Source organism: Antechinus flavipes, chromosome 5 (genome assembly GCF_016432865.1).
Source record: "Antechinus flavipes isolate AdamAnt ecotype Samford, QLD, Australia chromosome 5, AdamAnt_v2, whole genome shotgun sequence".
NCBI lineage: Eukaryota > Metazoa > Chordata > Mammalia > Dasyuromorphia > Dasyuridae > Antechinus > Antechinus flavipes.
The window spans coordinates 138164-165075 of record NC_067402.1 but is presented as its reverse complement, the minus strand read 5'-3'; the positions used below and the strand labels follow the sequence as shown (position 1 = coordinate 165075).

At 39.9% G+C, this 26912-nt stretch overlaps 1 protein-coding gene across 2 annotated transcripts; it reads right to left on the bottom strand.

Moving 5' to 3' along the window:
* Window positions 1-783: 783 nt before the first annotated feature.
* On the bottom strand, window positions 784-16267 carry LOC127564344 (zinc finger protein 260-like). 2 transcript variants are annotated; one of them, XM_052000819.1, is made up of 5 exons: window positions 15781-16240; window positions 14361-14413; window positions 6364-6490; window positions 4758-4853; window positions 784-4046 (listed from the first exon to the last, which is right to left on the bottom strand). In XM_052000819.1, the coding sequence occupies exons 2-5, from the start codon at window positions 14391-14393 to the stop codon at window positions 1939-1941; spliced, it is 2364 nt and encodes a 787-aa protein (XP_051856779.1). In that variant the 5' UTR covers window positions 14394-14413; window positions 15781-16240; the 3' UTR covers window positions 784-1938. The 2 variants fall into 2 exon arrangements, with proteins under 2 accessions (XP_051856779.1, XP_051856780.1); XM_052000820.1 differs by having other exon boundaries at window positions 4014-4046; window positions 4758-4812; window positions 15781-16267.
* Between the last annotated feature and the right edge of the window lie 10645 nt (window positions 16268-26912).

Here is a 26912-nt window from a genome sequence, read left to right as displayed (position 1 = left end):
ATTCTGATGAATGTGGTTTTCTTCAACAATGAGATGATTCAAACCAGTTCCACTTTTTCAGTGATGAAGAGAGCCATCTACACCCAGAGAGAATCGTGGGAACTGAGTGTGGGTCACAACATAGCTTTCTCACTCTCTCTGTTCATGTTTGCTTGCATTTTGTTTTCTTTTTCTTCCTTCTTGATCTGATTTTTCTTGTGCAGCAAGATAACTGTATAAATATGTATACATATATTGGATTTAACATGTATTGGACTGCCTGCCAAATAGGCGAGAGAATGGGGGTGAAGTAGGGGAAAATTTGGAACAAAAGGTTTTGCAGGGGTCAATGTTGAAAAAATTACCCATTGTTATGGGCTAGAACTTGATGTTTCAGTGGAATTGATAGAGACAATGGTTATTTAGCATGGTGCTTAACAGTTCTCTAGTTCAGTACATGTACTTAGTACTTACTAGAGTTCTACAAGATTCATACCTTTGATAAGAGACCATATAAGCTTGGACAAACTCAGTCAGAATCAGAAATAAGGAAGAAAGGGAAGTGGCGGCAGGCTCTCCTCCTTCACTTCTCTACTGAAACCAAGACTCCAGAAGGCCTCTAGAAAAGTAGCCAAGCCTTAAGTCAAGCAGATAGGACTTTGAAGGAGATAATAAAAGATTCGGACCTTAATCCTTGGCTACACTTGTGATTACTGAACTGAAACAAAGACTGCCTCCAGAGACCCCAAGAAAACCTCAACAGAGAATATTACATTTTAGAGAGAATATTACAACTCATGCATATGTTTTGTAAATAAAAAGCTTTATTTAAAAAAAAAATAACCCAACAACACAAAGCATTATTTGCAATTGACCTTTGTGTGCATGTGTCATTTAATCCAATGCATGTCATGAATCAATAGCAATATAAATCTGTTTAATAATAATTAACTTTTAATTAGTTAGAATTGAAAAGAATGAATTTCTATCTCTAAGAGGGAATTTGCCCAATTTTTCTTCTTTTTTTTTTTTACCCTACACATGTGAGAACATTTTTATAATATTCTGTTACAAAATCAGAATACAGATGATGGTGCAGTAGATAGACTAGTAGGCCTTAAGACATGAAGACCAGAGTTTTAATCTTAACTCAGAAACTTGATAGTCAAGCCAAGGCATCTCTGTTTATCTCAGTTTCTTTCTCTGTAAAATGGGTTCTTATAAGGATAAAGCAAGACAATATTGACAGTGATTTAGTGAGACACTATCTGGTCCACAGTGGGTTTCCATCTAGTGGTTTGTGTTGTCAGTCCCACCAGTCTGTGATCTCCATAGGAGCAGGGGACACCCTTTGCAACTCTCTTTTGGTTCCTACATGCCAAGGCATGGCATATATCAGGCTCATAAAGGCTTCTTAACTTGAAGTTCTAAGAAAGAGCGGTGCTAGAATATCAACCCATGTCTTCTGAGTTCAAATGTAGGGATCTTTCCATTATACTGTACTGCCTTGCATGTAGGTGACCAGGTGGAAAAGAAGGATCCAATATGGCTAAGAAGCTGTCTGCCATCCCTAGTCATCTTTTATTTTTCCTTCCTCACCCTCTATGTAGTGTTATAGCTACAGTATGGAAGGCTAAGTATGGAAGCACTAGCACTCTACTAAGTCACTTTCCTCCTTACTTTAATGCTTTTACCTTTCTTCATAGATCTGGCAAGAACCAATCCAATTTTTTATGTAAAACTCTTTCTTCATAGATCTGGCAAGAACCAATCCAATTTTTTATGTAAAACTCTTTCTATATTGGTTACATTTATAAGGTTTTTCTCCAGTGTGGCTTCTCTGATGTACTGCCTTATCTCTAAAAGCCTTTCCACACTGGTTATATTCATAAGAGTTTTCTCCAGAGTGGATCCTCTGATGTCGAGTAAGAGATTCCATTTTTTTGTAAAACTCTTTCCTCATTGGTTACATTTATAATGTTCCTCTCCAGTGTGGATTCTCTGATGTAAAGTAAGAAATCCTCTATTTGTAAAAGCCTTCCCACATTGGTTACACTTATAAGGTTTCTCTCCAGTGTGGATTCTCTGATGTACAGTAAGAGCTCCCTTGTCTCCAAAAGCCTTTCCACATTGGTTACATTCATATGGTTTCTCTCCAGTGTGGATTCTCTGATGTACAGTAAGAGCTCCCTTGTCTCTAAAAGCCTTTCCACATTGGTTACATTCATAAGGTTTCTCTCCAGTGTGGATTATCTGATGTCTCTTAAGACCTCTACTTTCTGTAAAAGCCTTTCCACACTGGTTACATTTATAAGGTTTCTCTCCAGTGTGGATTCTCTGATGTTCAATAAGAGCTCCCCTTTGTGTAAAAGCCTTTCCACAATGGTTACATTCATAAGGTTTCTCTCCAGTGTGGATTCTCTGATGTACAGTAAGAGCTCCCTTGTGTCTAAAAGCCTTTCCACATTGGTTACATTTATAAGGTTTCTCTGCTGTATGGATTATCTGATGTCTATTAAGAGTTCTACTTTGTGTAAAAGACTTCCCACATTGGTTACATTCATAAGGTTTCTCTCCAGTGTGGATTCTCTGATGTACAGTAAGAGTTCCTCTTTGTCTAAAAGTCTTTCCACACTGGTTACATTCATAAGGTTTCTCTCCAGTATGGATTCTCTGGTGTGCAGTAAGAGCTCCCTTGTCTCTAAAGGCTTTTCCACATTGGTTACATTTATAAGGTTCATCTCCAGTGTGGATTCTCTGATGTTCAGTAAGAGTTCTCTTGTCTCTAAAAGCCTTTCCACATTGGTTACATTTATAAGGTTCATCTCCAGTGTGGATTCTCTGATGTGCACTAAGAGATACCTTATGTTTAAAAGCCTTTCCACATTGGTTACATTTATAAGGTTTCTTTCCTGTATGGATTCTCTGATGTCTATTAAGACTTCTGCTTTCTGTAAAAGCCTTTCCACATTGGTTACATTTATACGGTTTCTCTCCAGTGTGGATTCTCTGATGTATAGTAAGAACTGCCTTATCTCTAAAAGCCTTTCCACATTGGCTACATTTATAAGGTTCCTCTCCAGTGTGGATTCTCTGATGTACAATAAGACGTATCTTTTTTGTGAAACCCTTTCCACACTGATTACATTCATAAGGTTTCTCTCCAGTGTGGATTCTCTGATGTACAGTAAGAATTCCTTTATGACTAAAAGTCTTTCCACATTGGTTACATTTATAAGGTTTCTCTGCTGTATGGATTATCTGATGTCTATTAAGAGCTCCACTTTCTATAAAAGCCTTTCCACATTGGTTACATTTATAAGGTTTCTCTGCTGTATGGATTATCTGATGTCTATTAAGAGCTCCACTTTCTGTAAAAGACTTTTCACAGTGGTTACATTTATAAGGTTTCTCTCCAGTGTGGATTCTCTGATGCGCAGTAAGACGTGACTTTTTTGTGAAAGCCTTTCCACACTGGTTACATTCATAAGGTTTCTCTCCAGTGTGGATTCTCTGATGTACAGTAAGAGCTCCCTTGTCTCTAAAAGCCTTTCCACACTGGTTACATTCATAAGGTTTCTCTCCAGTGTGGATTCTCTGATGTACAGTAAGAGTTCCCTTGTCTCTAAAAGCCTTTCCACAGTGGTTACATTTATAAGGTTTCTCTCCAGTGTGGATTCTCTGATGTATAGTAAGACGTGCCTTTTTTGTGAAAGCCTTTCCACACTGGTTACATTCATAAGGTCTCTCTGCAGCATGGATTTTATGATAAAGAGGAAAACTATTTTTATATTTGAAAATTTTTCCATATTGGTTATATTCAATATATTTCTCTCTAATGTGATTTCTCTTATGTCCAGTAAGAGCCCACCTTTCTGTGAAAACTTTTCCACTTTGATTATGCTCATAAGATTTCTCTCCACTGTGAATTTTCTCAAGTGTATTACATATATCTTTCCAAGAGAAGTTACCAGGACCATCATTGATGAATTTTGGCTTATAAGTTTCTACTAAAGGAAGACTTAGCTCTGGAGTATTTTCCTTCGTTTCAAGTCTGATTTCTCTTTCTGAGGGAAAAAAAAAAAAGAAGACAACAATAAAACAAATTCAGACACTACACTCTCATACATCTATATTTATATTCTCTTCCCTCCATCAGAAGAATAGAAACTCAATGATTTTCTATTTCCCAAAATGGCCATTAAATGTCCATAATTTGTCACTTAAAAATCATATTAGCTCACATCCGAAGGATGATTAAATTTCTAATGAGCTTTCTGCTCAAATACATTGGATACTTACAGTAAGCCTGTAACAATACAGAGAGTGCCTTCATTTTCACTGTGTACTCAACTCAGGCCAACAGTTGAACCAAATCCCAGCAGCTGAGACTGGAATTTACACCATGTGGATGGGTATGCTCTCCCTATAGCATTTGATAAATTATCTCCATTCTCAATTTTCCCCTTTCCCTTTCATTGTCTGTACTTTCTGGTGATCACTTTTAATTGTATTTATTTATTTTTTATACATTATCTGAGATCACACTCACAATACTCCCACTCTTGCTTTTCATAGTTTTTTTTTTTTCTTTATGTCTAAGGCATAAGTGATTTAGTTCTGATCCATTACTTTTTTTTTTTAAAGATAGTTATTACTTATTTCTTAAAAAAAAAAAAAATTATCATTGTTTTCTCTAAAACATAGCACTGACTTCAGGGTAACTACATGAAGTCTCAGTCACCACAACTTTCATACCCCTGTTGGCACTCACTAACCTGGAGAGCAGCTCCTCAGGCCTTCTTGGTCCAGCATCCATTGGGATTTTTTTTGCTGAAAATAAGAGATCACATATTCGCTGGGAACTAGAAGCCCTAGAGAGGGAAATCAGGGAAGATGAGGGAGAGAATTTTGTCATTTAGTTCTCCTGAGGGAAAGGGTGAAGATCCAGAACTGCAACCATTTTGAGATTTGGCCCTTATGTTCACACATATCAGTCTATACTCATCCATTAGTGCTTGTAAAGCAAGGAACTCCTAATAGGAAGTACCCCATTTTGCTGTTGTACCACTTGTTCTGAGAAAGAGCCAAATGCTCTTCCCCTACCTCCTCTCCTTTTAGGCTTCATTCTGGCAGACACTTTTAACCTGGGTAAAAAGAGTTCTTGGGCCTGAGAAGCCTTTACCCTGATCAGTAGGCGTACCACCTTTTTAGAAGGAAAACTCATCCCATAGTTTCCATTATCCATTATCTAGAAATTATCTAAAAATATAAGGGAGCTGATAGTATAGTGGAGATAGACATAATGCACCCAAGTTTTAATTAAGCCTCAAACGGTTACTAACTGTATACCCCTTGCTAAGTCAATCAACTCTATTTGCTTTAGTTTCCTCACCTCTTTAAATGGGGATAACATTATCACCTAACTTGGAAAATTGACATATTCTCTTTTATCTTTAATTTACAAAGGAGCATTTCCATAACATAGTACAATAAAAAAATGATTAAACACTAAACTGCAAAGATACAATGTACAACTTGCTATTTCTTTCAAACAGACAACCAAATTAAGATAGATTATTTTCTTTGACTTTGCCCATCTCCATGCTAGAGATGGCTATCATTACATAGAAACATGTATACATATACACACAAATATAGATAAGCATATATATATAATTCTGCTGTACATATTTCTATGTATTAGTATTTTATCTGGATGCAAATAGAATCTTTATTTCCTTCTTTATCTATAATTTGGAGACTTCGAATAGTCAAAATAGCTCATTTCCTGGAAAATACAATATTGTTGGGAATTTATTGTAAAGAAAGCATAAGGCATAACAATTGGCAACAGTAGTTGAAAAGAAATGCATATTCCCTTCCATTCTTTTATTTGGATGGAATTTGAGGGCAATGGGAAGGCAGAGCGAGGACAAACTTTCTATACTGGGAACAACTAGGATATAAATAGATATAAATAGACACTCTTAAAAAAGAATATTCCAAATGCTAGAACCATCCCAAAGAGGAATGGGCTGTAAGGAAAATCTGCTTGAGCAATTTTCAGAGCTTTGGAAATAAATTTGTGTCCAAGTAGATGTTAGACAACATAACCTCTAAGATTAGTTCCATGTCTGAGATGATTTGATCTCTGATTTGAAGCTGCCTAAAATTGGTAAGAGACAACTTCAGGAGAAACAAAGGAAACCTTCAATTTCCTATTATACAATGCAAAACAGTACAGGAGGATCCTGTCTCTTGGACACAGGAAACCGCACTTTCCCCATTCTGAGACCTCCCCTCTCTCACTCCCCCAGACCCTGGACCCAAAGGTATACCCTTTGATTGAAGATTCAGAGTTACCCAGGGAAATGCCCTTACCCAGAGAGAGCAGGTTCCAGGCATTCTCCAACATGACCTCCTTGTACAGCTCCTTCTGAGGATCGTCCAAGAGGCCCCATTCTTCCTGGGTAAAGTCCAAAGCCACATCTCTGAATGTCACCAACTCCTAAACCAACAAAAATCATGAGTTGGAGAGCTGGAAGTCCCTTCAGAATTCAAGAATCCAACCCCCTTCAATTTTCCAGAAGGAAACTGAAGCACAGAGAAGGGATTTGCTCAACGGTCACACAATTTGTGAGTGTCAAGAGTCAGTTCCTGGAACCTTGGTCAGTAAGAGTTTCTTGAATTTTGAGAAAAGCATTTTATAGGATCAGTTAGGAAAAAAAAAAAAAAAAAAAACTTGAGAACTAGAGAATGATGGAAAATTTCTTCCTCAACAGAACTGATTCCAGTGTATATTTTAAAGAAAATTCTGTAAAGGGTTTGTGAGAAGGTGGCAAGTACAGCATACTCTGGGAGAAAAAAAGGTTTATGTGATCATTTAAAAGAGAACAGAATTAAAGAAAAAATGTATTTTGTTTTCTGATTAGCCAGAATAAAGTCTTATCTGATGAAAAATGAGGATTTGGAAGAGATATTCATGAGGATCTGGGCTATACTAACTGGTAGGAGACAATTTCCAGTGGAGTCAAGTAGACTTAGCTGTTGTCATATTGAAGGCCTGAGGTCACTCTGAGTATGATGTTATCGTGGGCAAAACAGCCCACATTCATAATTATTTGTAATTGCTTTCATTTGTTTAAAGTATTTATTCCTTAATTATAATATTTCATTAAAAAAAAGCAAGAGTAACTAGAAAAGAGGCTTTCTTCATTCATTAAAAACCAATTAATGGGGACAATATTGCCAGATTCTGTGTGAGAATTACATGTTTTAAAGAGATGCCTGGAAATCTATCATGGTGGGAGAAGAAGAATCACAAAATTACGTTAAAAACCAACAGACTGATGGTATATTGGGAAGGATGGGCAGATCTGAGAATATCCTTCTGCTTGGCAAGAAGGCACATGAACACTATGTGTTTGGCCAATGCACTTAGATTCTGATAGTTTTCCATCTCATGTTTGCCTTTTCTGTGGGGTTTGTCATCAGGTACTCAAAGTTGGGGTTCTGTCGTGTGAAGAATTCACTCTGACCACATTCTGACAAGAGGTAGATTTATTTAGGGGAATAGGTTACAAGGCAAAATGAGGGGATACAATAGACACCAAGAATGGTCAAAATGAAAAAGAGTTGGGAGAATATGTGAAAGAGAAGTTCCTCAGAGGAACTCAGTTACCTAGCAGAAAGGGAGAACCCATAAATCCTAAATTTCCTAGGGGAAATATAGCAATAATTTCAAGGTTTCCTGATGCTGTTATTCTAACAATCTGTCAAGGATTTAGGAGATTTCTGGCTTTATAATCAGTGATCCCAAGGTCCCCCTGACCTTAGAGTGCTATTGCTCTGACATTCTGTCTGTCAATGATTGTAAAATCTTCTAAGAATAGAATAATATGTCTTACCTTAGACTCTAGGGAAGATACATTGGGGATCCTAAGACCCTCTGACTTTAGCGATTGGTTTTGGCAATCTGTCAAAGATTTCAAAATCTTCTGGCCTTAGATTAGTCCTATACACATTCCTGACCAACAGACAGATAATCTCTAAGTCAGTGATAAGCAAGTTCCTGAGACAATAATGAAAAGCCTGAAAGCCATAAAATTAGCAAATAAGTAACAGGAAGCTCTGGCCTAACTCTGACCTATAAAGCTCTCTTCTTCCTGTCAGATCTTTGCTAAATTCTTTTGGAACTTAGCCTCCATCAGTTGGAGTAACAATTACAATACATTTTGCCCTTTGACTTGGATAAGGGTTCAAACCTGCAAATTCTTTAGAGACATTTTGTGACACTGTGACCCCCGACCTTTTGGGGTTCCCTTCTGAACTTCAACTCCATGAAGTTGGGGCATTCTCTTAGCTGCCAGGTTAAATCCTAAAAGGGCCTTAGCATCCTAAAAGAGTTACTTAGCTGTAAGGAGGAGAAGTGGGTTGAGATGTACAGTAGAGTTAGGGGACATCCCATGTGGCATAGGGGAAGGGGAAAGACACAAGGCAGAGTGCCATGGAGGGCTGACCCAAAGGAAGGTAGCAGCCATGGTGTGGGAGTTCAGGAGACCCCAAAAGGTTGGGGTCACAGACCATTGTCATGAGGGAACTAATAAGAATTTGTAGGCTTAAACCCATTACCAATCAAGGCACAAAGTTTATTGTCATTGTGATGCCAGTCTAATTAGTTTACAAAACTCCTTTATGTCTGTAAGCTGCTAGTTAAAGCTGTATTTAAGCATATTCCTTTAATGGAAGAATGGTAGGTTCCCCCAAAATCCCATACTCTGGAGAAAGCCTCTGTTTCCCTCTAGATGGGTCTTTACATTCCCTATTCCCCCAGAGTCCCAAAACTCTCCTCAGGGGACTCTGGATTCCATAAAGGGGTGTGGTTAATTTCCACATGGCTTGGGGAAATCTAGGGAAATTCATTTTACACTTCAGATCTTTTCCCTTTCCCAATACAGCAGTTCATATAGGGAGGAGTGCAAAATTTAGGGGGCAGATAGGAGTGGTTGCAATTTTGTTCCTAGGGCTCTGTGTCTTTACCTCAGGTCTCAAGTAATTTACTACCACTTCAAAGATTTCAATCTGAAAATATGTAGTCAATTTATCTTATTATTAGGTAAATAAGTATTTGGTCTAGTCATCTATCTGTTAGATGTATGTGTCTGTATGAAATAAGGTCGTCAAAGATTTCAAAAATTGATTTAACTGTTTATGGACCAAACTTATTTGATTATTAAAAATAAAACAAATATCTTTGGTATGGTTTAGAGAAGAGGATTTTAATATATTCGAGTTTTCTTGGAGGGATGTAACTTATGGAATACTTTGTTACATCAATAGAAAGTCAATTTTATTTAAGTTTGTTACTAATGTGGTGTTAGAATCCTCACAAGCTGTTAAGTCATTGGAATTGATAGAGACAATAATTATCTAATTTAGCGTGGTTCAGTATGATTGATCTGTTCCTACAAGGAGACGTTATGGGCCAGAACTTGTAACAAGGTACTAAGTGGAATTGAGGAGACAATGGTTAAATCCAGTTTAGCATTGATTTAATCCTACAACAAATAATGGTTTCCCAGTGATATAATGATTGGTGTGTACTCAGTGTGCAGCTCTCAGGGCCAGGGACAGAAGCCCACTCTTGGAGGTGGAGACAGATTCATTCCATATTCCACCTTTGTGCTGGCTGGAGACATTCGGAGGGAGCTAGGGGCTGAAGCTTAAGACTTTGAAGGACACAATAAATGATTGGATTTTAACTCCTGGCTGCGTTTGAAGTGATTATTACTTTGAACTGAAACTAAGGCTGCTTCCAGAAAACCTCCCCGAGAAACCTGCTTCCAGAGAGAATCATCATATTTTAGAAAAAGAAGAGAACACCACAATGTGGGAATAACATTTGTTTGTATAATGTGTCCTGTGGCACAAACATGATTTCTTTTGAATAATTTATGTGAAAAGCTGCTGACCAATCTATACTGGCCTGTCTCACACCATCCTACAACAGATCCTGCAAAAAGGGATCTTGCCTAGGGAAAAAACCATTGGCCGAGAGGCTTTACACATATGACTCATGTAGAAGTCTGGGTTAATCTCTCTGATCTCAATATCCTGCCTCTGACAGGTCAATGAGATTCATTAAAGAAGGATTTGGGGAATATCTGTTATTCTGATGGGCCTTGCTCCTTTCTGAAATTGCTCGTGGGCTATAACTTAATGTCTTTAAGAGAGATGACACCTGACAAGCTACGTACAGAATCTTCAGGGAAGGTATAAGCACACCTCCCAAGAATGAGGGACAATTCTAAGTAGTAAGTATTTGTGTCCTAATAGAGTAAAAGAGGATTTTATAGAATTGACTATCCAATTCCAAATAATGTTATAGATCTCTTAGGAACATTTGGAAGCAAGTTAAGGATTTAGACACCAGTACCAGGGTAGAATTGGTAAAGTGCTCTGTACAGAGTCTGAACAAAAGGCAATTCCTATGTTTGTGCTGACGGTTACCCCTTGCCCAAATAGTACCATTCTCTTTGGGTATGGAAAAAACATGAGAGTAAATTTTTCCTGTTACCAAAATACCATTCCTGGGAAGAATTGCAGTGCTCTGTGCTAGTCCCTCAGCTGTGGGGATCAATCAACTTGCCCCTCATTGCAGGGTGAAAGATTTCAAAATCTGGGAATTATAGGGGCAAGTATCTGAGTCGGGAATATATCTGCAGTTACCTCTGACAATTACTCGGAGATGAGCATAGCCCAAGAAAACTTGGGTGGTACTGGAGAGGCTGCATTCTAAAACCCGCTTTCCCTGGGATCTCAGTGAGTACCTGTGCACCAACACAATTCTCTATTCCTTTTACCTTGGCATTCAATGAAGGAAGTAAGACTGAATCTAGAAGAATTAAGTCAAGGGTAGTAACTGATGAATTCAAGGCTAGGAACCTAGTTCTGGATTTGAGTCATTGCTACTCTGGTGAGTAAATATTACTGGATAAGTTAGATGAGAGAGGGAGTGAAGGGAACTGCAGAGTAGAGAAATACAAACAGAATGACTCTAGAAAGGTGACTGGCAAAAAGGAGGAAACATGTTTCATTCCTAGTACAGCCTCTTCAGAAGAATGAGAAGAGAATTCAGGGATTAATTATCCATCCTGTATATGGAGAGGTTAATGGACTTTTATAAAGAGGGATGTAAAAAAAGAAAATAGCCAAATTTGAGGAGTTAGAAAAGGATGTGGAAAGCAAATTGTTAAAAAAAAAAAAAAAAAAAGAAAGAAAGAAAGAAAGAGGAAAACTGGAAGAAATGGATGGGCATTTCGGTTCCAGTTATGAAAAATACATTGGAGAAATGAAACTTAAATGAAAACATTGACTTCCACAAGGGCATCAAGTAATAACAACGGGTGGAGGTCATCTTCCCCCAAAACAATGTAACTTTTTTGGGGGGGCAGGGTCTGACTTTTACAATCAGGGATGGGGGCCTCAGATTTGAAAAGAACATCTTGGTCTTTGCCCCCAGCCCTCCCTCAATTACCTTCCTCTTCTAGAATGTAAGTTCCTTTGGGGCTTTGTAAGGGCATGGAGACACATATCCTGTAACTTCTGTAACATCCAATTAATAGGGAATCAGGGGAGGGATTGGGCTTCAGGAAAAGAAATAAAATGCTGCCTTTGAAGTCTCAAAGGTCTTGAAGAAGGTAAAAGAAATGTTTCCTGCATTCATCAGTGAATCAGTAGAGTTCTTGATAAGAGAGTTTGTTTCTTCTATTCCCTAATGAAAGAAAATTGGAAATTGATACAGGGATCAACAATAAAAGACACAAACCTAAATGGAGATTTACCAGTAATGTTTTAATGACTGAATCAGAGAATAAGGATTCAGGGATCTCAGAAATGATAACTTTGTGAAAGAAAACGAGAACGATTAAACAATATCCCTAAATTTCTGTGAATCCATTGAAGTAGGCCGAAACACAGACTTACAACCAAACATTAAGTGTGATAGTAAATAGGTTACAGAAAGTTGCAGGATACACAATGAATCCTCCTAAGTTAAGGGCATTTCTAGGAAATAGTAACAAAGTACATGCAGGAATAATTGAGAGAGAAATCCCATTCCAATACCATTCATAAAAACATTTATCTAAAACGAAAAGCATCACATGAAATGGGGTCATATTAGAAACTTTTCCAATAAATGCAGAAGTAAAGCAAGGATGATTACTCTCCCCACTCTTCTGGAAATTCTAGCAATAACAATAACACAAAAGAAAGGAAAGAAAGCAATAAAGACAGGTAAAAAACAACTTAAACTATCCCTGTTTGCTGATGAGAGGGTGCTTTACTTGGACAAACCAAGGGAGTCAGCAGAGACACCAATTCAGATAGTTATTAATTTATGCAAAGGGGCAGGAATCGCCCTAAGTTAAGAGCATTTCTAGGAAATGGTAACAAAATATACGAATAATTGAGAGAAATCCCATCAAATAAGTAAAATATGCAGACAGCATCTAGGAATTAAAGAGTTGCATAAATTCAATTGCAAAGCAATCCTTAAAGAAATGCAGGACAACCTAAAAAGTAGAGGAATCTTCAGTGCTCATGACTAGATTGTGTCAACATGATGAAAACAGCAAATATCAAATACCATTTAAACTTTTACTGCTATACTAGTGTTTTGATTGAAATAGTACAAGGAGGGTGATCTTGGGGAAGAACTTAGCTTATAAGAAGCTTATAAGAAGACACTTAATGGCTGTGTGACCCTGGGCAAACTCCTGGACACGTTCTCAGTGTTCTCAAGTAACTGTAAACTGAAGAACATGAGAACAACACCTTTGGGGGTAGCTAAGCTAGGATGACAGAGGGAGAAGGGGGAGGGAATTGAAGGGGGTGCAATGTAGTGAAGTTCTCTCCAAAGACTCTTAAGAGATTTGGACAGTGTCACTGTGTGATTGGGTTTTGATGAGGACACTCAGAAAAATCAAAGTCCTTCATGTGGTTTGGCTCAGGGAAGGGGAGGAGAGAGAGAAGGGAGGGAGGTTTGTAAAACCTGGGGAAAAGTCTGGTGAGGAAGATACTCCTGCAATTAGATCCTATGTCATAGGCCAGCAAGACTCAGCTCCACATTAGGAAACTGCAACAGGATGTTTTGTCACCCTTAATCCAAGCCCTGGTCACATAAGCAGGGTCAAGGGAATCTGTGTGAAGCCCTGGAAGTTCTGGGGAGGGAGGTCCTGCAGCAGGAAGTCAGAAGTAGGGTTAGCAGAAGCAAGGTCATGTCTCAGGCTTGGGCTGCAAGGAAGGGTCTTCACTCCAGCCCATTCAAGAATGGAATAATTGGGGAGGGAATCTCAGAATCAAGGGGAACCCACAATTCTACCCTGAGGCAGCCAGCAGAGCTGATTAGGGGGCCAGCAGGGACAGATTCCAGCAGTAATCTGCTCTCCTCACACCCAGGTCACAAACATAGACCTCAGAGCAGGAGGTGAATGAGCAGACCACTTTGGGTGTAGGCCCCCCTTGCTGCCCACGGGGGAAAAGTCTGTAAACAACAACACTCAGCACCCCAAGAAAGCAGCAACAAGAGCAGCCCAGACCTTCCCTCCAGGACTGCTGCAGAGCCCAGCTCAACTTTCAGTCTGACCTAAAGAAATGGGCCAGAATGGGTGAAGCAAGGAGCAAACAGACCCTCCCCATGATCAGCATTATTGTTATCTGAGACACTGAGGCAGAACTACTGAGGAGGGACTCCAGTCTCCAAGCCCTGCCCCTTTGTTTGGCCATAAACCCAAGCAGATGCTTAGAAAAGGAAGAGCAGAGGCAATGGAAGAAAGAATCCAGGAGTTCCTAAGACCTTGCCCACATATCAAACTCTCTACAGATTTATGGGGACCAAAGGGCAGCCATGAGGTCAGAACAAATACTGCGGCAAAATCAGGAGACTTAAAAAAAGGGAAGCCTTCTCAGAGGGAAAATAAATCAGTCAGAAGAGACCAGGAACAAATTTGCATATCATCAGACTGTCAAAATGCCATTAAAAAGCAGCCGAGACACACGACTTCGAGCTTTAGTCCCCACATGCCTTATTATTATTTGCTTTTGGTGAGGCAACTGGAGTTAAGTGTCACAGCTAGCAAGTGTTAAGTGTCTGAGGCCAGATTTGAACTCAGGTCCTCCTGACTTCAGGGCTGGTGCTCTGTCCACTGTACCATCTAGCTATTCCACCCCCTCCACCCCACATTCCATCTACATCACGCCTAATTTCTCTTTTGGTCCGTACATAAAGCATTGCCAGCTTCACACTCCATCTTCTGTGTCTGTGGAAGTGCTTGTGACTGCTGATGATGCTCAGATCATGGATGGACTGCACTCACCTGAGGAAGAGGTCTGAGGCTTCCAGGGCACATTCCTTCTGGCTCCAGGCTCCCTATGGAGGTAGCAAAGTGTCCAAAGTGACTCCATTTTGTCAAGTTCCTCCATCTGGTCCCTGGCCTTTACCTTAGAGACCACTCCCCTCCACCCCCTTTATAGGGAAACAAATGAAGCAACAGCTAAAGCTCTTACTAACCATGGTCACAACTAAATATGGGAGACTTTAATTCTAAACCTCTTTGAAAACCAAATGAAAGTCCTAGAGCTCCTGGAAGGGTCCTTTCATTTTCTTACCTCTGCATAGAAAAGCCCATCTTACCCCCTCCATCATCTTAGTCCCAGCCTGATTGTCTTGGTGTTCATAATCTGGGTGACCTCTATTTGGGACCCTCATAATAAAACCGTTCCAATTTCCCTCCAGGTTTGGTGTCTACATTTGTCCCAGGCCATGCTTGGGCCAGGCCTTGTCCCCTGAAGACTGAAGTGGAGAGGGAGAACCATCCCAGAACGGGAAAGGGGTTACATAGGCAGGAAACAAGTCTCCAGAGACTTACAGGGGGGTGAGCCTAGTCCTGGCTTCAGGGACAAGACAAGCAGCAGGGAGGCTAGGGTCAGGATGGAAAATGAAGATGGTCTGAACAGGAAAACCCATCCCCTCCCTCTCTTTTTCCTCTTCTTCTCCCTCCTCTCCTGTCCACTTATAGAAACCCCAGAGATACAAAGGGCTTGGGATCCCAGGTAGGAGGAGACCAGTCAGTGCCTCAATGGCTCCTGAGTCAGGGCTCTACCTCCACTTGGCCCTCTGTCTTCCCCGTATCCCCTCTCCCCAAGTAACACAAACATATTCTATATAATAGCGGGACTCCTTGATGTAGGAGGGAGGATGACAGGGAAGGTGGGGATGGGGAGGGCTGTGGAATGGAACGACCAGGGTAAGGCCGAGACAGGAAGACAATCCAATGTGGACAAAAGTGCTCCAGGGGGCGGCTGATCCTAGGAAAGCAGGAAGAGTATTTTCAAAAGTCTAACTAGGAGCTAGAGAAGACAGCTAGGACCCTCTGTTGGAGCCTGGGCTTGGAGTCCCTAAAGGGAAAGTAGAGACACGGAGCCCCACGCCTGGGACCTGACGGAACCAGCCCAAGAGCCATGGGTTCAACTAAAGGGGAGAAGCAAAGAGCTTTGGCCCAGGGTGGAGAGGTGGGGACAGAAAGACAGGATGCCAGAGTCCTGGTTAGGTGACTGAGATCTGCACTCCTGGATTCCTATGGGCAAAGCCTGAAGTCTTGGAGGCAAATCCAGGCAGGGTGAGCCAGGAAGCTGTGCGAGGGGTGGGGAGTCTGGAAAAGGTTTGGGAGTGGGGAGCTCATCAAGAGGAAAGCTTGGTAGAAAGGGATGTTCCTGATAGATCCGGAGGACACTCACCAAGAGGTCAGAAGAGAAGAATGAGACCCAATAGCAAAAGCAGTCAACAGAAGCTGGGAAATATGGGCGATCTTGGCTCGGACCTGCCTGGGAGCTGCAAGCACAGGGCTGGCTTCCAGACGACAAAGTGATCATAGCTCCAAGGGAAAAAAAGCAGAGAGATCTGAATTACAGGGAAGAGATCAGGCTCTTAGCTCAGAGACTTCCTGCTTCCTGCCAACCCAATCTGGGAGGGATTTCCTAGTCCCAGGAGCTCCTCCCCTAGGATGGTTGAGCTCTTTCATCCAATCACAACCAGGATCAGGATTTAAGGATTCTCACTTCCTCTCCTGCTTGATGCCTGCTCCGCCCCTCCATCAAGCAAAACTCCTCCCAGGCCTCCAAACTCCACCCCAGGCTCCCACTAACCGGAGCTCTCACACTCCTGGCTGGCCATCTCTGAGAGCTCCTCCTTCCCTGCCAGACTCACCTCCTCCTCCCCAGCAGAAAGCCTACCCTGCTGAAACTGCCGCCAAACGGAGCCAAAACCGTGGATTCTGTCCTCTGAGCAACTGGAAGCAAATGGCTGGGAAACCAGGGATCCTGGACACCATTTGTAACTGTAAATCCAGATTGGATTGTACTGATTCTCCCAATGTCTTTGTGATCTCTGACCCGCTAAAAGCACACCAGACTTTAAGGCAAAATATTCTTAAAATGTAGCATTAAAGCAATACGAAGAGGAACTGTAAGAATGAAAGGACATTGATCAGAATTACTCTCTCCTCCTCTGCATGCAATCAGTCTAGAGAGTCAAACTGAGAGATGTTGACTTGATTATTCTATGTAAAATAATTCAGAAATGCATTGAAGGGAATTGATGTCAATTGGCAACTTTCTTTCATGTTTTAAATCAATAACATTGTTTATGCGGTTATTTCTCTTCTATTTTTCTGATACTGGAATGTTTGAGAAACCATTATGTAAGAAATGATTTGAGGATAATGATGAAATTGTAGTCTTAGAAAATTTTTTTTTAATTTTAATTTAATTTCATTTAAATGGTTTTAAACAGCAGAGGAAACGCTTTATATCTTATGCCAAAGGCAATAAAGAGTAATATTACACTGCATCCCATAAATTTTTGATATGTTGCCTAATTGTTATAAATTTTAAATGAAATTATTTTTTCTATGATTTACTCTTTGACCTACTCAGTTTCTAATTATTTTTAGGGTTGTCATTCCTCTTACTCCCCCCCCCCCCACTTAATAGTGTGTATATATATATATATATATATATATTATATATATATATATATATTTTTTTTTTTTTTTTTTACAATTACAGGTAAAGATAGGTTTCAGCTTTCATCTTTGTAAGATTTTGTTTCTTCTCTCCTTGCATTCCTTCACCAAAATGACAAGCAATTTGATATAGGTTATACATGTAGAATCATCTTACAAATTTTTCCACTTTAGTTATGTTGTGAAAGAAGAACCAGAATAAAAGGGAAAAAAAAATGAGAAAGCAAAAAACAAAACAAACAAAACAAACAAACAAGAAAAAGTGAAAATAGTCTGCTTCCATCTGCATTTAGATTCCATGGTTCTATATCTGGCTGTGGAAAGCATTTTCCATCTTGAATTTTTTGGAATTGTCTTGGATCATTATATTGTTGAGAATAACTAAGTCTCTCATAGTTAATCATTACACCATGTTGCTGTTACTGTGCACAGTGTTCTCCTGGTTCTGCTCACTTCACTCAGCTTTAGTTAAGTCTTCCCAGGATTTTTTCTGTAATCCATTTACTCATTACTTCCTATAGAACAAGAATATCACTCCTGATTCAATTCAGAATGGTGAATAATTAGTGAGGAGGCAGTTATGTAACTATTCGGACAATTGTGAAATTTGACCTTTTATAGGTAGGACAGACCATTGCTTAAAATTTCATGAGAATGATAGCGTTAAAAATGTCACAGTAAGATATAAAATAGTATAATTGGATCTAAAGTCTGCTACACTGGTAGCTGAATACAATGCTTTTCGGGTATCTACTTGACTAATGTATATATATATATATTTTTTATGTAACACAATTTGGAAATACCTTCACCCAAACTGTCGTTATTTGTCAATCACTTTATTTCATATTGTAAATCTATGATAACATTTATTATCTTCTAATTTTTCTTAGATTGAGATTTTAGGGAAAGCCTTGTATATGAAATGTTGCTATTGAACGATTATTCCTAGAGGGTGATGCAATAATATCCTTCCTCCTTTTTGGGTCTAGATGCTAAATGATGGATTAAGTTACTCAAGAGTGGTATAAGCCACTACACTAATTGAGCATTTTTTTTTTTTTAATGGTACCTTAAAGTTTGGGGAAAGTACAAAAGACAGTGGCAGTTCTCCCTATGTGGAAAGACTTAGGATTTAAAAGGTGCCTTGAGTTGTCCCTTTGGAAAAGGTTACAAAAATCTTATTAGCCTTGGAGAAGAGGCTGCTAAAAGAATGTTGTCCCATTCTAAGTAAGAGAGATCTCAGTATCCAGGGTGCTGGGGTTTAGATGTGTGTTTTTAATATAGAAGTGATTTTTATTGGATAGATTGACCATTGATGGTAAAAGTTATAATATTGAATGTAAAAAAGTTTGGATGGAAGTTCTACCTTTGAACCACCTTTAGTCTCATCAGGCCCTACCCTTGATTCAAAGTGGGTGGAGGTGATGCAATCACCTGGTACTTGACAGGAAGACATAAGAAAGCTGGTGAAACTGAAGACAATAAGGTTTAATTGGATAACATGACTTTACCAATCCTCCAAAAAGTTGGACATGATTGAATGACTCAATAGCAACAACAAATGTTCTATAAACTTACAGCCTCCTTTAAGGTGAGACTAAGCACTTCTGCAGGGTGCCCAGAGCCCTGGCTTTGCACTCAGGAATACTCAATGTCAGAGGCTTAAATCCTGCCTCAGACACTTATTGGGTATGTCAGTCTAGCCAAGTCACTCAAGCCTGTTTGCATGTTTCCTCATCTGTAAAATGAGCTGGAGAAGGAACCCACAAGCCACTCTAGCATCTTTGTCACCCCAGAAATGCCCGAACCACAAATCACGTGAAACTGCTGTGATAGACTGAAGACCATTGGGTTTAAGTGGATGAGGATGGCGTTCATGCGGTACAATATAATCATGTACCACAATTTGTTAGACATCCTTTAACTGAAGAGCATCTATTTTGTTTCTCTTTTGTATCTGCCTTTCTTTCCCTCAGTTCCTTCAAGTTTATGCATTGCACTGGGTTCTCTGTGGCACATTTGATCACCTTTTAGTAAGTCCTAATAGCAACTGGCTTTTCAGAATAGTTGGACCAATTCATAGCTACATACATATCTTGGTCCTGCATCCAAGATACTTCCTTTTGCTCAGAATAAGAGCTCAATCTTCTCTAGGAACTGGAAGCTCTGAGCAGGAAAATCAGTTAGAGATGAAGATGCAGAGAAATTTGTAACTTAGGTCTCCTTGGGGAAATGGAGCCAGAGCTGCTCCACTTTGTGAGTCACCCCATTATGTACAGACATATCACTCTATATTCACCCATTAGTGCTTTTAAAGCAAGTAATCTAAAAGAGAATGTGCCACAATTTCCTGTTGTACAACTTGAGAAAGAGCCAAATGCACTTTCCCCTTCCTCTTATCCTGATTGACTCCATTCTGGCAGAAATGTCTTTAATATTTCTCAAGTTTCACTCAAACCAAACATTGTTTTTCACATTTTTTCCCTAAAGTTTTGGAGTTCTAGGCTCTCTCCCTTTCCCCCCACTTACCATTCATTAACCATTTGTGGAGTTCTACAAAATATATTCATAAAAGTCAAGTTGTGGGGGGAAAAGCCCAGATCTCCCACCCTAATGAAAATAAAAACCCTCAAGAAAAATTGTTAAAAAAAAAAAAAAGTAAGAGAGAAAGAGAGAGTGTTTCAGTCTACATCCAGACAAAGTCATTTCCTTCTCTGGGTATGGAAGGAGTTTTCATTATAAGAGTAGCCAGGGACGGTTATCCTGTTGAGTATGGGACAATCATCCCCAGCTGGTCATCCTGGAACGTCGATATTTGTACATGGTATACTTCAGAGAGAGACAGAGAAAGAGACACACACACACATACACACACACACACACACACACACACACACACACACACACAAAAAAAAAAAAAAAAAAAAAAAAAAAAAAAGTGAGAAACAGAGATTCAGAAAAACAGGGAGAGAAAGAGTGAGAGTCAGAGAGGTAAAGTAAGCCAGAGAGTGAAAAACACAGTGAGAAAGAGAGAAAGAGACAGAGTGAGTCAAAGGAGCAAAAAGAAATACAGACACAGAGAGACATTTTAATTCACGTCTCCAAGTATGAATGTATGAAATGTAGGTTTTGGCAATTTCCTTCCTGCTCTTACAGATTGTTGCCACTGGAGGGAGAACTTCATTGAGTTTTTGAGTTTTAGCACAGGCCAAAGCTCTTAAACCAGAAGGGAGAATCCTGTGGCTTTGTTTTTTGTTTATTAAATATGAGTTTGGGCAGCCTCAGAGAGCATGATGGGGACTGAATGTGCATCAAACACAGCATTTCTACCTTTGTTGATGGTGGTGTTTCCTCGCTTGTTTTTTTCCTTCTCTTTTTTCCACTTTTTTGATCTGATTTTTCTTGTGCTGACGTACCCAGGTGAGAGAAAACAGGGCAGCCAAAATAATGAAGTTTTAAAAGCGTTTATTACTGGCCAGGAGTGATCACCCAACACCAAGACTGGAGGGATCAGTAATGAGTGGCCTCAGGGCCATATATTTATAGAAAGAAGAGAAAGACATCAAAATATTTCTTGATACATTTGTCATAATAAAAGAATTTCTATTCTAAACAGGAGTCAAAAAATTATCACTCTAAGGGGGTCATTCCCAAATAGCAACAGCAGTATTTCTTTAAGCTTATCAGGTTGTAGTGTTCTCTTCTTTTTCTAATATATATGATGGTTCTCTGGGAGAGCAGCTTTCTTGGGGAAGTTTTCTGGAGGCAGCCTTAGTTTTAGTTCAGAGTAATTATCACCTCAAACACAACCAGGCGTTAAAATCTTTATTGTCTCTTCCAAAATATCCCAGTTAGATTTCTTTGGTTCTGAGAGCTCTTGTTGCTAGTCTTTTGCCTCTGCCAGCTTCTGCCTCTAGCTCAACTCCGACTCCTGGCAATCTTCCGAACTGACTGACTCAACTCCTTTTTATGCTCTTTTAGAGGTGTAAACTCAAAGGTTGATTCCTCCTCCGAGAGTGGGATTATGGGAGGTGTAAACTTGGATATCTCCCGACTTGTGAACTCCAATGTGTGAGCCAATGTGTAAACTCTCTTAAAGGTGTGAGCATTGTTTCTATCAATTTTAGTGACTTAACACCTTGTAAGGATTCGCTCTACTGCGTCAACCAATAAGCATTGTTTCTATCAATTCCATTGAGTTAATACTAGGATTCTAACATCAGGTTGTCAAGGTCTCAGGTTTTTCAGGACAGTACATCTAGGTTGTTAAAAATACCATCTGCATTAGGGAGTGAAGAACTAGTAATGAACTTCTAACTACAAAGATTCAAGATTATGTTTCTCATGGTCCCATTTGGGCCCTTTTCCACTTCACTCCCCCCTTTTCTTAGACTGTCAGAGACTGGACTCATCAGAGGCCAGGGGAGAGTAAGTGACCCTGGCAACAAACAACTTAAATGCCTGGATCCTCTTCCTGATATATGTGGTTAAACAATCAAACGAGGGGCAATCAGTAGAGCCAGCAGAAATAGGATAAGGGAGCCTATCAGGGAGATCATAAAAGAGGTTACCTAGGGGGAACAATTGAAAAGTGACTGGGACCAAAACATTGATTGACATTGAGATGTCTCCAGGTCCTTGATCCTCTGGCTAACTGCAGAGAGGGACTCTCTTATTACCCCAGAATTGTTAGCATAGAAACAGCAAGCTGCCCCGAGGGCCATATGTACCCCTCCTTGCTTAAGATAGAGAAAATCTAGTCCCCTCCTCCCCCCAGCAATTCTGTAGGACCATCTCTGCTGAGGAGTTCAGGTTGTTTTCCAAGAAGGATATGTGATTTTCCAGGTCCTTTAAATCCTGGTCCACCTGGGAACCCAGGGCTAACAGCTGGCTGTCACCATGGATCAGGGCAGCGGTCCCCACAGCCGTGGAGCCTGCTATTCCTAGTCCCTCTAGGAGGGGCATGAGAATAGGAGCCCTCTCCTCGCACTAACAGACCCCTTTGGCTTCTTTCTCAGAATACAGATAAACCTGAGGAAGCACGTACACAAGCAGGCAAAGCTCAGGGGATTCTTCCAAGGCCAAAGTGAATTCACTGATGCAAGGGGTTAATCCCATGGTACATGCAAAGATAGGACCCTGTTGGGGTCCGTGTTAGGGAGTTTACAGTATTTTTGTATGGGGAAACCTCAGTAACCACAACATAGTGCTTTTTGTATGGAGAGCACTCCAGATCGTAGCCCTCCAACTTGATGCACTGTGCCTCACCCTGCACCCCTCCCAAAGTTAACCTGGGGATGTGGGCGGTGCACTCTGGGGACAGGTTCTCGGCAGAGTGAAAGATTCTGGATGGAGTGGGCCTCTGTCCCCCAGGTGGCACCTATACCCACAAAGGGGGCCGGGGTCCAGGCAAAGCCAACAGCTTGTGGGGAAGGTGGGGCTAGTCAGATTTATCAGCTAGTGTATTCCATCACGGGCTGACATAAAGGTTTCATAGGAAGACAGTCCTCCTCCTGGGAGTAGAGTTGTCATGGTTTTCCCCTCCAGATGAGAAGTGGTCCTGGCTGGTGTCAGGGGTAAATGAGGGGGATTAATAACTGCATTAGGGCCTATGGGGATGTTTTTCCTTGGGAAATTTAATCAGATTTACCAAAGGTTTATCTATTTTATTGTTTGTTTTTCATAAAACCAACTATTAGTTTTATTTATTAATTCAATAGTTTTTTTTTTTTTTTAACTTTCAATTTTATCAATTTCTCCTTTTTAGAATTTCAAGTCCAGTATTTGATTGGGGGTTTTTAATTTGGTCTTTTTCTAGCTTTTTAAGTTGCAAGCCCAATTCATTGATCTTCTCTTTCTCTCTTTAATTCAAGTAGGACTCTAAAGATATAAAATTTCCCCTTATTAACCCCTTTGGCTGCATTTCACAAATTTTGGTATGTTGTCTCATTGTTGTCATTCTCTTGGGTGAAATCATTAATGGTGTCTATGATTTGCTGTTTCACCCAATCATTCTTTAGGATGCGATTATTTAGATACTTTTTGCTCTATTTACTCCTAGTTTTTTGTTGAATGTAGTTTTTATTGCATTGTGATCTAAAAAGAATGCATTTACTCTTTCTGCCTTTCTGCATTTAATTTTGAGGTCTTTATGTCCTAATATGTGGTCAATTTTTATATAGATTCTATGAACTGCTGAGAAGAAAGTGTACTCCTTTCTGTCTCCATTCAGTTTTCTTCAAAGATCTACCTAACATTTCTAATATTCTATTTACCTCTTTAACTTCTTTCTTATTTGTTTTGTGGTTTGATTTATCTAATTTGAGAGTGCAAGATTGAGATCTCCCACTATTATAATTTTGCTGTCTATTTCTTCCTGCAACTCTCTAAACTTCTACTTTAGGAAATTAGATGCTACACCACTTGGTGCATATATGTTTAGTATTGTTATTGCTTCATTGTCTATGCTATCCTTTAGCAAGATACAGTGCCCTTCCTTATCTCTTTTAATTAGATCAAGCAAGTGTTAAGTGTCTGAGGTCAGATTTGAACTCAGGTCCTCCTGACTTCAGGGCTGGTGCTCTGTCCACTGTACCATCTAGCTGCCTCCCTCCCTCTTCTCTCCATCCCCCCTCCCTACTCCCATATCTTCTAGAGAGGATAAAGTAGAAATAAAGAAACCTCAGATTGCTGCCATGAGAAAGGCCCTGAATTATGCCTCAAAAAGTGCTTTCAGCTGCTCTTCCCAGAACCATGTGAAGTCAAAAGAACTTTCCTTTCCCAGGTAAAGTCCAGGAACAACAGTCTTAGGGGTCACAGGAGACCATGTCCTGGATCCCTCTCCTGTCCCAGGAGCCTTGGGAAAGTGCCAAAATGTCCCAGTATGGGCAACCTCCTTTGCTCTCCCACCTTGCTTGCCTCTCCCATGGCTGGCCTCTGTGCTTTTGTGTAAATAGAGCTACTTATGGCCAAGAAAACACAGATCAGTTCCTGAAAGAGAGCCTGGAATGAAAACACCCAGAAACATCATAGTTTCCAGGTCAGGGAGAAAAAGCCTGCAAGGTGCTGGAAAGAAAGTCCAGTGCAATTCAGGTACCAAGGAGCCACCCTTAGAACCACGCAAAATTTGACAGCAACATTCTTAAGAAACTCAGAAATTGGAAGAGGACATGCCAGAAAGCAAAGGATGTGCTCTCAGATCCAAAAAGAATCTGTGAAACAAAACTGAGTATAATGCTACAGGGGGAAACGTCTTTTAGTGAAAGTCCTTACAAGCATTTCTGATTTAAAAAAAAAAAAAAAAAGATTGTAAATGGAGAAAGCTTTAAAAGTTAGAGCACAAGGGAAGAGAAATATCCAAAAAGTAATCCAAAAAAAGGTCTAGCCTCAGGGATTCAAAATAAAAGGACAACTTACTTATATTCAATTATGGTGAGATGATGTGTCCCTTGGGATCCCTATTGGGACTCACAGAAGGAATCAAAGTAGAGTAAAGATGGGAGAGGTTATGTTATGTCTTAATGATCTTAAGGAGAGACTGAAAAAAAGGAAAGAGGAATATCCTAAGGTAGTGGAGAGAAAGGAGTGCTGGGAAATGTTATCTGAGATAAGGAGGTCCACAATTACACATTTCTGCAAACAAGGAGAAAGTAATGGGTGGAGACATCTGCTCTCTGAACTTCACTCATCTAGTCAAAGGAAGGACAAATACACACAACACAGAGATGAATAGAGAAATTTATTTTACTCACCAGTGAAAACTAGGTAATGAGGTTAAACAATAGTATGTTAACATGATGAGGGGAAAATATTTTCTAACATGTTTATAGCAGCAAATATATATTTTTTAATTGAGGCAATTGGGGTTAAGTGAGTTGGCCAGGGTCACATAGCTAGGCAGTGTTAAGTGTCAGAGGCCAGATTTGAACCCAGGTCCTCCTAACTTCAGACTTGGTGCTCTATCCACTGTACTATCCAGCTACCCTGTTACAGTAGTCTTTATGGTGGTTAAGAACTGGAAATTTCAGGGATCCTCATCAAATGGGAAATGAGTGAACAAATTGTGGTATGTGCTTGTGATGGCATACTATTGTGATATGACAATGAGCTCCAGACTTGAGAAGAGCATGAAAACCTAGGCCAAAGTACAGAAGACTGAAATGAACCGAACCAAGACAACATTGTATGCGGTGATGGCAACGTTGTTCTGAGAAGGACTTTAAGTGAATCAGTTATTTTGTCTTTTATAAATACCCAAATTAACTAGAAAGGACATATGAAGAGAGATACTGTTCACATGTGGAGAAAAACTAATAAACGAAATACGTATAGAATAATTTCTAGGTACATACCTATTTGTATCTAATGGTACCCATTTGTAGGTTTGGGGAAGGAAGAAAAATGCATGATAATTTCTTGTCATTGTGAAAGGAATAGCAAATTTTATACAGCAGATGCAATTTCATATTCAGTCAGCTTTCTATTGTACTGTTATGAAAATGCTTTTATTCCATAAAAAAAAAATTGTAAATGGTAGTTAAAACTTTTCCTCTCTCTCTGCCTTCCTCCCTCTTTCTCTACTTCCCTCTCTCCATTTTTCCCTTCTTCTTCTTCTCTCTCTCTCTTTGTCTCTGTCTCTCTGTCTCTCTTCATCTATCCCTCTGTCCATCTCTCTATCTATCCCTCTATCTCTCTATCATCTACCCAATTAAGACTTTGGCAACTGGTACCGTCACTTCCAGTAAATAGAAGGAGAAGAAATGGGTGCAGTGTCTAATTTATATCTTTGGTTTAAAAGCTCACTGCTGATGGCAAGGGTCGCCCTGGAGTGAAAAGATGCTTGCTCCTTTGAAGAAAAGTTATGGCATCTTTGGACAACATGTTCAAATACAGAAATCACTTTGCCAGCCAAAGTCCATAATCAAAGTCATGGGCTCTCCATGGCTATGGCTGAGAGTGAGACTCACCAGGAAAGCAGAGTACCATCAAACTGTGGAGCTGGAGAAGATCATGGAGAGTCCCTTGGACAGCAAAGAAGGGAAATCAGTCAATACTTAAAGAAATTAAGTCAGGCTGGTGTCTGGAGGCTCAAACACTGAAGGTGAAATAATTTGATCAATGAGAAAAGAGGATTCATTAGAAAACATCTTGATGTTGGGATAGACAGAAGAACAAAAGAAAGTGAAGGCAGAGGATAATAGTTTAATGGAAGCCATGGACTTGGTCGGTCGCTGAGAGAGATTAGAGGACAGAAGGGCCTGCTATGCTATTGTCCATGATGTCAAAGTGTTGGACAGGAATGAATGTGTCGACAATAACAAATAACATAAATCTCTAGCCTCCTATAAGGTAAAACTGGGGCAGTTAGGTGGTGCCGTAGTGCATAGAGTGCTGGGCTTGGAATCAGGAAGACTCAAGTTGATGAGTTCAAATCCTATCTCAGATACTTACTGGGTGTGTGAACTTGGCCAAGTCGCTCAATCCTATTTGCCTCCATTTCCTCATCTGTAAAATGAACTGGAGAAGGAAATGACAAAAACACTTCAGTACCTTTGCCAAGAACTCCCTTCCCACAATGGAGTCACAGAGTCAGACACAGGTGAAATGATTAAATAGCATCTCAGATGAGATTGTAGTGCTGACCTCAAGTCAATCATGCTTAATTTGATGGTCCTGATTTCCATGCATAGATTGTATAGGCTAAAACTTTCCTTAGGGAGAGATTGCAGGGCTGGTATAAAGACCACTAAGCCTTTTTGTCACAAGTGAAATCAAATCAACTGAGGCACAAATATCTGAACACTAGTAATCTATTAGCTAAGCATGGATTTACTGATGAAGAGG

Excerpts from the sequence above, each read along its gene's own strand:
- LOC127564344 (XM_052000819.1), bottom strand. The coding sequence starts at position 14,393 with ATGTGCCCTGGAAGCCTCAGACCTCTTCCTCAG. Across the intron at positions 6,491-14,360 it reads GCCTCAGACCTCTTCCTCAG|GAGTTGGTGACATTCAGAGA; the intron begins GTGAGTGCAGTC and ends TTGTTGGTTTAG. Across the intron at positions 4,854-6,363 it reads CTGGAACCTGCTCTCTCTGG|GGCTTCTAGTTCCCAGCGAA; the intron begins GTAAGGGCATTT and ends TTCCCTCTCTAG.